At 57.6% G+C, this 9,971-nt stretch overlaps 1 protein-coding gene across 2 annotated transcripts; it reads right to left on the reverse strand.

Annotated features, from left to right (window-relative positions):
- Positions 1-517: 517 nt before the first annotated feature.
- On the reverse strand, positions 518-4,560 carry BHLHE41 (basic helix-loop-helix family member e41). 2 transcript variants are annotated; one of them, XM_086756965.1, is made up of 5 exons: positions 4,339-4,560; positions 3,998-4,061; positions 3,618-3,725; positions 3,269-3,380; positions 518-3,112 (listed from the first exon to the last, which is right to left on the reverse strand). In XM_086756965.1, exons 1-5 carry the CDS (start codon positions 4,398-4,400, stop codon positions 2,079-2,081), a joined length of 1,380 nt encoding a protein of 459 aa, XP_086613091.1. In that variant the 5' UTR covers positions 4,401-4,560; the 3' UTR covers positions 518-2,078. The 2 variants fall into 2 exon arrangements, with proteins under 2 accessions (XP_086613091.1, XP_086613084.1); XM_086756958.1 differs by having other exon boundaries at positions 518-3,380.
- Between the last annotated feature and the right edge of the window lie 5,411 nt (positions 4,561-9,971).

Consider the following 9,971-nt stretch of genomic DNA (forward strand, 5'->3'; position numbering starts at 1 on the left):
TTGGATCATCATACAAATCACAAAGTTTGCTCACTGTGAACAAAAATAGCTTCCACGCAGCACCAGGGCTCTAAAGTGTTAATTTCAAAGATAAAATTAATCTTTTGCAAAGAGGAAAAACTAGATGTCAGTAAGAAACATGTATGTTCCACAAGCATGCTTTACACTTGGCTTTGTGAAACATGCATATCTTAAATCAGAGCTTGCTAAAGTGAGTTAAAGGAAACCAAGCCAATTTGAACCCAGATTAAAAGCAAGAAAAGGCATTAAATGGTTATCGTCAGCCACAAAATCATACGTTTTGAAGCTGTGCACCCATTATTCTGCATCACCGTAAGATTTTTAATTAGTAGACAACCCCATTTTGTGTATTAAAGTTTTTATTCCTTAGTAATAATTTTTTTAATCACAAAATAGTGTGGAAATATTTAGATAATAGAATTCATGGAGTGCTGGAAAATACTGAATATAAAGATTGATTTCTAATATATCACATACTAAACTGTTCTAAAACAGCTGGTTTCTTGCAGACAGGATTTATTTTTTTAATAATTTAAGACAGCATAAGCTTGTATCAAGCATAAGCATCGTAACAAAAGTGCAACTTTTTCAGCAAATCCTCCCAAAAGATATTTAACTCCAAATATCATTAACACGTATTTTCTCCCTACAAAAATAGCATGTCAGACATAATTAATTGGATGTATTAACAACTATTTACATACAGCCACTCTGTAGGCTAGTAAGATTTTTTTTTAACGTTGTTTAAACACAGCGTTTGAGGCAAACAGTAGCGACAGCAGCAGCAGATGCACCAAACGGACTGACGGACCCCGGGTATGGACGCGCTCCTCGCCAGGCTGTTGTGTCTCACCTCTTACATCACATTCAAGTGAGATTTCTCACAGTGCTACCTTGGCAACAAAACTAAAAATATCTAGGCAAGGTCTTGGTTTAAGCCTTATTATAAAAGCTTTATCTGCGTGATTATCTGGCGTCTGGTTTGTCTTTTCCAGCAAGGGAAACTGCGATATTTGAGCATGGGATGAGGGGAGAACCCACACGGGAAACTTACTACAACTGGTCTAATCATTTCTAATTGCACGGCAGTGAGGCGTTTACCCAAGGCCTCCCGTTTGTGTCATTCAGAATTTAGGATAAAATGAGTTCAGGCTGACGAGTTGCTCTGTTTTCTCGGGGGAGAGGGGAGAGGGGAGGGGGGGGGTGTTCTTTTTGAAGTTCAGTGCAGAAACATTCATTTTATACAGCAAGGGTCGGGGGGAAAAAAAAATCTCTGGGCAACAGACTGAATTAAATAAAGAGAGGGTGAGAACAAATGCACTTGCCACACTTGCATACCTTAGCCGAAAAAAAAACAACAAACCAAACCCAAAAACCACCAGGTTACACAACGGGTCTGACCCTCCTTCCCTTGCACACCCAAAACTCGCTGGAGCCAGCGGCACCCCCGGGTGCTGAAGGCACTGCAGGTTTGGGCTCGGGGTCCGTCCCTCCTCGCTCCGGTTCCAAATAAAGTGCTAGCACAGGTGCCGGGCTCTGCCCCGCGTCCCTCGCCTCGCCCCCCGCCCGCACCCTGAGCCCACCCCGGACAACAAGTGCAAGTTCCTAAGTGGGACTTAGGGACACTGTATAAACCCATTCCAAATAAGGTGCAACATTTAAGTTACCCTATAGAGAGAGGGAAAAAAAAGTATCCTTACTATTTTTTTCTTCCTTCTTCTTCTTTTTTTTTTCCTTAACATATTTACTCATTTATAAAGCCAAACATTAAAAAAATACTGAGTAGCAAATTTTATCCTTGACGGCCCTCCGCGGGGGCAGCAGCGCCGGGACCAGCCGTCTCGGCAGCGGGGCGGGAGGCTCCCCGCGGGGGCGGCCGCTCCCCCCGGCCAGGCCCCGGCACCCCGCGGCCGCCAGCTCCCGGCTCGGCTCGGCCCGGCCCGGCCCGGCCCGGCCGCGGCGAGCCCTTGCAGGCGCCGCCCCGCCCGCCGTACGAAACCGGGGGCGCAGGTGCCGGCCCCTCCCCAGGCCGAGGGGAGGGCAGCGGCGGCGGCGGCTCACGGGCCCTCGGGGCCGGGCTCCTCGGCGGCTGCGGTCTCGGCTTCCTCGCCGGGCTCGGCGGCGGCGGCGGCTGCAGCGAAGGGGTGCGAGAGGTGGGGCGCCGGGGGCAGCCCGGCGGCCGCCTTCTCGGCGGGGCCGAGCACGGAGGAGAGGCAGGGGAAGGAGGCGGCAGCGGCCGCCGCGGCAGCGGCTGCCTGGGCCGGGATGCCCGGGTAGAGGAGCGGGATGGGGGCGGCGGGGTAGAGGTACTTCTCCAGGCTGCCTTTATCCAGGAAGGGCTGCATGTAGGCGGCGGCGGCGGCAGCGGAGGGGGAGATGAAATAGAAGGGGAGGCAGAACGGGGCCGCCGCAGCCGGCTGTCCGAAGGGGGCCGCGCCGCCGCCCGCCCCCAGGGCCATCAGCGAGCCCAGCAGGGCGGCGTCCGGTCTCACCAGCGCCGCCGCCGCGGCAGCCGCCGCAGCCGCCGCCTCGGCGCCCCGCGTCGCCAGCCCCGGCGGGGCGGACAGGGGGCTGCCGCCGCCGTCCAGCTTCAGCCGCTTGGGCGCGGGGGCCGCCTCGTCCCCCGACGGCTCCTGCTTGATGGCCAGGGTGGGCAGAGCCCCCCCGGTCGCCATCGCCGCGGGGCCGCGCTCGGGGCGCGCCTCGCCCTCCCCGCCGTAGCCGCTGTCCGTGTCCGTGTCGGTCTCGGCGCTGAGCTCGGCGGCATGAGTCCGCTGGATGACGGGCACGCAGTTAGCCTGACCCTCCGGTTTGTGGCCCGGTGCGCAGGATGGGGCGGGCGGAGAGGAAGAAGAGGATGAAGAAGATCCCTTGCTGAGAGGGCCCGGCGGCGGGGAGAGGAGCTGGGGGCCGGGGAGGAACTGCGAGGAGATGGAGTGCAGGTGGCCGAGGAGCTGGGCGCATCGCTGCTCGCGGGGGGTCCAGCTCTCGAAGCGGGAGAGGTACTGCAGCACTTCCTTGGCACACGTCTGAAAGCCCGAGTGGAAGGCGTCCAGGTCGGCCTGCACAGGAGACTTCATGGACCGCTCCCCTGCGGGGAAGGGGGGGGATGGAAGGTGTCGGGGGGAAGAGACCGAGAGGGGACAGCGTTTGCCCGCGGCTCCGGCGTGGGGTGGCCCGCTCCCCGCCCCCCCACGCCCGCCCCCGGTGCGCCCACTGCGGCGGCGGCCCCCGGGGCTCCGCTTACCGTTCTGCAACGCAAGGATCTTCTGGTGCTGCTGCTCCGTTAAAGCCGTCAGCGCTTTCAAGTGTTTCAAAGTCAGTTCCAGCACCACCGCTTTCTCCAGGTGTCCTAACGTCTGCAAAGGCAAGGGGTGGGGGGGAGAGGGGGCTCGGCTACCTTCTGGCACCGCCAAACGCCGCCTCCTTAACTTCGGGGAAACCAGTCCCCGACGGGCGTTACAGTCCGGGCGGCCTGGTGTCCCGCACCCCCCAGTGTCCCGCAACCCCTCCCCCGCCGCCCCGGGGGCTGCGCCGGGGGCAGGCTGCCGCCGCCCTTGCAGCCGCACGTACAAACACGCTCCTCTGCACCTTACCGTTAATTTCAGATGCTCGGGCAGTAAATCCTTCAGCTGGGCAATGCACTCGTTAATCCTGTCTCGCCTCTTCTTCTCTATCAGCCGATGTGGCAGTTTGTACGTTTCCTAATGAGCGGAATCCGGGAGAAAGCCAGGCGTTAGCCAGAGTCCCTTGGAACGGGGGGAACCCAAACAAATGTCACGCCGGAGCACATGCCACGCAAATTATCGCCCGGGCTCCGCTCTCCCCGCCGGGCCAGCTCGCTCGTAAATCCGCTTGAAAACCCCGGGTGGGGAGTAGGGGGGGTAAATTAAAAGCGCAGCCCCCAGGTCTGTAAAACGCAGCGAACCCCACTTAAGGGCTTAAAACGAGGACAGCCTCAGAAACTTACTCTTACCTTGCTCTCGTCCCTCTTCACGCCTCTTTTGGGTTTGCACATATAGAGAGAAGGGTAGTCCAGCCTGGGGGAAAAAAAACCACAAAAGATCCGGCATCGGTGAGAGCGGGAGCCGGGCGAGTACCAACACGGGTGGGCAAGCAGCGCGGGGAGCCCAGCCCGGAAGGGCCGGGAGAGGGACCCCTCCAACCCGGGTCCGCCCGCGGCGGGGGTCCAGCCCCCCGCACCGCCGGACAGCCGACTCTGCTCCCGGCCCCGCGCAGCACTTTTTTTTTTTTTTTTCCCCCCGAGAAGAGGGAACGGGAGACAGGAGAGGAAGAAAACCTCCCCGCCGCCCTTACCCGAGAAAATCCCTGTGCTCCAGCAGCTGCCTCTCCGGCAAGCGGGGGATGCCTTCGTCCATGTCTGCCAGCGGCTGCTGCGTCCTGGCCGCTCCGGGCTGAGTCTGCGGGCTGCTGCGATCGGTCTCCGCGGGTCCGCCAGCGACGCTGCGCACATGCAGCCTCCGTCCCCCTCTCCCGCGCAGCGCCGAAAGTCTGCGGCAGTTCCGTGCGTCTGTGTCTGTGTCTGTGTGTGTGTGTCTGTGTCTCTGTGTGTGTGTGTGTGTGTGTCCCCCAACTCTCCCCGCTCCCGCCGCTGCCGCTCCCCCCCCCCGGCCCGCCTCGCTCCCGCTCCCCGCGCGCACGCCCGCAGCACGCGCCGCGCCGCGAGTTTGCACCCGCCGCGCCGCGCAGCGCCGCCCCGTGCCTGCCCGCGGGGCACGCGCGCCGCCCGCCGGCCCCGCACCCGGCTCACGTGCGGCGCGCGCCGGGCGGGCGGAGGATGGGGGGAGGGGGCGGGGCCGAGGGGCGGCACCGAGGCGGGGGCAGAGGGGGGCGGGGGGCGCCCTCCGGGGGGGCCGCCCGGCGAGACAGCGGCTTTCCCCTCTCCGTGCTTTTATTTAACGGATTTTTTAATTTGAAAAATAATAATAATAATTTATCTTTACACGCGTGTTTTCGCGGCGCGGCAGCGGCAGGGCTGGCTCGGCGCCCGGCCGCCGTGCCGCAGCTCTCGCCCCCCCCTGCCACCCCCGGTGACACCGCCCGGCCGCCGCTGCCCCTCGGCGGCTTCTCCCGCCCGGCTCCGCGGGGAAGTCGTTTCGCTCGCCCGCCCGCGCGGGGGTACATCCGCGTACCGACACACAGACACACGTAACAGTAACATCTTTGTGGCAGCCCGCACCCCTGCGGGGCAACACCGGCACCGGCTTTGCACCGGTGCAGCCTGACCGGCCGCGACAGCGCCGGGACGGGGCGGGGCGCGGCGGAAACCCCCCTCGCCCCGCCCCCTCCCCCCCTCCCGTCCCGGGCGCGCCCGCGCAGCCCCCGCTCCCCGCCGGCGGCGGCACCGGTAGCCGCCTCCCTAATCCCGTCTCACACTGGTACGGGCACAGGGCCGGCAACGTGACCCGACCTGCTGCCACATCGCTGCTGCCGCCGCCGCCGGCACCGGCACCGGGCGGCACCGGGCACCCCCCCTTTCCCCTCCAGCCCGGGGTACCGGCCACTGCGCCCCTCCAAACCCCCCCGCACCCCGCCCCCCTCACCGCCCCTTGCCGGGCAGCCCGCCAGGACCCCCTGCCAGCGGAACGGGGCGGTGCTGAGGGATGCTCTTCTGCGTGCCCCAGGCAGCGGCGCTGTGTGTGCGTGTGTCCCCGCGTGTGCGTGTCCCCCGCGTGTGTGCTGTCTGTGCACGCCGGCGCGGCATGTGCCGCCCTGCAACGTGCGGGGAGGGGGGGTGGTGTCTCTGCGGGGTCTGCAGCGGCCCCGTCCCCACGTGTCCCCCACGGGTAATGTTCTCAGGAGGGTCACTGGTGATTTTTACACGTGGTGGGAGGAGGAGGGGGGGCGCTGCTGAAACCGCACCGCCGGCAGGTGAAGCGTGGATGAGGTTTTGGGAGCGGCGGAGGCTGGCATCCGGTGTTCGAGGCTCCTGCTTGGCAGGCAAGCGAGGGGCACCGCAGGCCCGTGCTGCTCCTTCCCTGCGAACCTGGTGACATTTTCCCACTCTCGGTGCAGCTAAACGGGGGGAGGTGGGGGGGGGGGGCTAAAAATAAACGACATAAATTGCAGCCCTGAGGAGAAGGACTTGGGAGCGCTGGTGGATGGGAAGCTCAACATGAGCCGGCAATGCGCCCTTGCAGCTCACAAAGCCAACCGCATCCTGGGCTGCACTGAAAGGAGCGTGGTCAGCAGGTCAAGGGAGGGGATTCTGCCCCTCCACGCTGCCCTGGTGAGACCCCACCTGCAGTACTGCGTCCAGCTCTGAAGCCCCCAACACAAGAAGGACATGGACCAGTTGGAGCAAGTCCAGAGAAGGGCCACGAAGATGATCAGAGGGCTGGAGCACCTCTCCTGTGAGGACAGGCTGAGAGAGTTGGGGCTGTTCAGCCTGGAGAAGAGGAGGCTCCAGGGAGACCTTAGAGTGGCCTTCCAGTAATTAAAGGGGTACTACAGGAAAGATGGGGAGAAACTCTTTAGCAGGGCCTGTTGTGATAGGACAAAGGGTAATGGTTTTAAAATAGAAGAAAGCAGATTCAGACTGGATATAAGGAAAAACTTTTATATGTTGAGGACAGTGGAACACTGGCACAGGTTGCCCAGAGAGGTGGTGGATGCCCCGTCCCTGGAAACGTTCCAGGTTGGACAGGGCTCTGAGCAACCTGATCTGGTTGGAGATGTCCCTGCTCCTTGCAGGGCAGTTGGACTAGATGACCTTTAAAGGTCCCTTCCAATCCAAACTATTCTATAATTCTAAATGTGCGTAGTACGCCTATAGGTTATATTTGGGAGTGTCAGGAGGAGAGGCTTCTCAGGTGCTGCAGAGGTGGTTGGGAGAACCCACTGCTGCTGAGAAAAGCGAACTCTCACACAGGCTGGACTGGACAGACCTGCACTCTCGGGAAGGGGGGCTGCAGGCTGCAAGAGCAGCTTGCTGGGTGCCAACATGCGCCAGCAGCAGTTAGCCATGCAGGGTGGGCTTGTTTGCCCCAAGTTAGGCATCCATGTTAGACATCTAAGATGGACCTACAGCTCTCTCTCTTGCTAGTCAGCGGAGAGGAGCAAGCACCTTCAGCATGACATTCCTCTCCTCCTGACCCAACTGGTCTTTGAGAAAGCATAGAGAAAACTTGAGGCACGGCACACGTGAAAGAAGCATCTTAACCCTGAGATAAAGCACATGGAGACCTTTTGGGGGAGTGCTGACTCAAAGGGAGCTGGGGCTCTGAAAGAAAAGACCGTTTTCTCCAGCTGATTCCTCCCCTGGGTAGGAAAGCAGGGCTTTGCATGGTTTCTGTAACGAATACATGGGGTGGGGAGCGGGGGGGGGGGGGGGAAGTGTTTCTGGAAGACCTCCTTGAGGAGCACCTGGAGCATTTCTGGAGCATTTTTGCCAGCTTCATCCTCTCTGGAATAACCTGCAAATCTTCAAACGACGGCAACAAGGTCCAGAGCGAGACTCAGCTTCTAGGAAGAGAAGTCCTAATTGTGGAATTCCTCTGGAATCAAGTGGGAAAGGAAATCGAAAATTACTGAAAGATGCAAAGCATGAGCAGAGACAGCTGGAGGCTTTGCAAAAGGAGTTCAAGAAACATCTGGAAACTTCTAAAAGAGGTTTATAAGAGGTCACCTGCAGACAAGGATAAAAGGCTTCAGCGTCCAGAGAGAGTGCAAAATTTTCCTGGAAGATTCCCAGTTTAAAATGTCGAAATGGATCAAAGAGGTGATCAGCAGCATGACTGTCATGGAAAAGAATGTTTTCCAGAAAAATAAGAGGCATAAGAAAAGCCCTGGCCAATTTACAAGCCAAGATGAACCACAGCAAAGAGTTAAGGAACTGAAAAAAAATCACTCAGAAAAGGAAATCAAAGGTTTGCAGGTCACCACAGGAAAAAAAACCCAGCCTCCTGCTGTAGACAAGGGCTAGCTAGGACACCGCCTGCCGCCAAACATTCACCACCATTTTCAGTCTGCAGGAGGAAGGGATCAGACTGCCTGTCCCAGCGGAACCTGTGCAAAAGCCATGGTCTTTGGGGAGAACACATTTGGGAGGTTCACCCAACTCAGTCCATAACCACAGCGTAGGAGAATGGCTCTGAAATAGGGTGTCCAGGAGCCAACTTGGTGGGTTCAGCTCTTATGGCAGCGAGTACTGGCCTTCAGGAAAAGAAGATGGAATTATCTAGGCTGGCTGTATGGTTAGCATCAACCATCAAATTAAGAGAGAGCTGGTCAACCGTGTGCTAGAAAGTAGGGGTCAAAGAGAGCTCAGCTGAAGGGTCTGGATCATTTTGGTTGAATAACAAGGTATCACTGAAGGCTTCCAGGGTAAATTGGATGTTAACCTACTAATAGGTTTTCAATTATGGGGTGACCAGATTGAGACCGGGGGAAAAAAATTAAACAAGAGCATGTAAAGACATGAGCTGGGTGAGAAAATAGGTCCAGCTGTCCCAGGGTCCAGCAGGAGATGCCTTGGGAGGAGCAGACAAACAGAGCATGCACATAATGAAAGCTCCCCAGGCCAGTCTTCCAGGTCCTCATGGTCCATGGTGCAGAGATTCCCTGAGCCAGAAACAAGATCTCCTGTGTTCAATGGGAAGCCGAAGATGCTGTGAGAGGCAGAAGAATTTGCTGAGGCGTCTAAATCGTGAGCTACAGTAGAGCATAGGGCCAGGAAGCAGACACTGGTGAGAAGTCAGCCAGTCACCGGGAGTCCTGTCAGCGTGGCTCTGTGGCTAACATAGAGAGAAGAAAAGAGAACTTTCTATTTCAGAGCGTGCCACACGTACCTAACATACGTAAAACGAGAGAGACAGTGGCCATGCAAAAACTCAGCTGAATTCAGAAGCAGAAATAAAATAACCTGACTGTGGGAAGGTGGTGGGCCAAGGCAACAACACTGCGTGCAATGAAGCCTTCACAGTGTTGCAAAATGGGGAAATGGGGGTAGATCCAGCTTGGGGGGCAGAGTCAGGACCACATTTTTGTGCAGGACTGTTACAAAAACCTTCTGAGAGGGTCACTGGTCACAGAGGCACTCCTAGGCCATGTGAAATGCATGATATTAACAGAGATGGCCCAAAGCCTACCAGACCAGCCAAGCTAGACCGGCACTTGGGCTAATGGTGGCTGCGCTACTCAACTTGAAATGGATAGGGGTGACAGGAGAGCACAGGCACTTCCAAACCTGGGAAAGTCAGATTGGTGAACTAGGGGCACTGCAAGAAAAAGTCAGGCACGATGTTCTCAGTGCCCTATGGCCGTAACTGTGGGATAATCACCAGGAACTGTGCCTTACCCCAGCAGTTTGGAAAATCCCTTTAAAGCTGTGTTTCCAGTGAAGCAAACTATTTGCAGGTAGCTGCTCTGCAATGGAAAGCTGTCCTGCCTCCCGGGGCAGTAAAAAATAAAGGTGACTCCACTCTGAGGTCGTTCCAGCTCTGATGGATGGGAGGGTCTGAAACCTGCCTGGAGATCTGGAGCCTTCGGAGTCTTGTACCCAACAGGTCAGTCAGACCTTGTGGATGTGAAACAGAAATTGTCCCCACCTGTCTGCTGGATATTTTACAGGTGCAGCAACCAGGAACAAGTAAAACAAACTTCACCCCCTGAGTACCCCTTTGGAAGTCATGGGAAAGTAGCTCTGTCTGTGAATGAAGATACCTGGGACAATACCATTGGGTTCAGTTTGGTCATTCACAACAGATCTGAACACTGTGTATTGGCAGGCAGGAGTGACACTGAAAGAGGGGGAAAATTGCTTTGTCAGCAAAGCTCAATCTGGCAATTTAGTGATGATTGGAGGCTTATGCAATGCACCACCAACACAGGAGAGGCTGGTGGGGAAGGCATGGCACACCACGCCAGCCAGAGGCCTTGGATGGCCTCAGCCTTTCGAGAGGTCTGTTGTGCTTAGGCTATTTATGGGT

This window comes from Chlamydotis macqueenii, chromosome 1 (assembly GCF_036417535.1).
Source record: "Chlamydotis macqueenii isolate bChlMac1 chromosome 1, bChlMac1.mat, whole genome shotgun sequence".
In the NCBI taxonomy this organism is placed as follows: Eukaryota; Metazoa; Chordata; class Aves; order Otidiformes; family Otididae; genus Chlamydotis; species Chlamydotis macqueenii.

Bases quoted from the DNA above. Each gene is read 5' to 3' on its own strand.
- BHLHE41 (XM_086756958.1), bottom strand. From the start codon at position 4,400: ATGGACGAAGGCATCCCCCGCTTGCCGGAGAGGCAGCTGCTGGAGCAC. The intron at 3,726-3,997 runs GTAAGAGTAAGT...TCCGCTCATTAG, and splicing joins TGAAGAGGGACGAGAGCAAG to GAAACGTACAAACTGCCACA. The intron at 3,381-3,617 runs GTAAGGTGCAGA...TTGCCTTTGCAG, and splicing joins CCGAGCATCTGAAATTAACG to ACGTTAGGACACCTGGAGAA.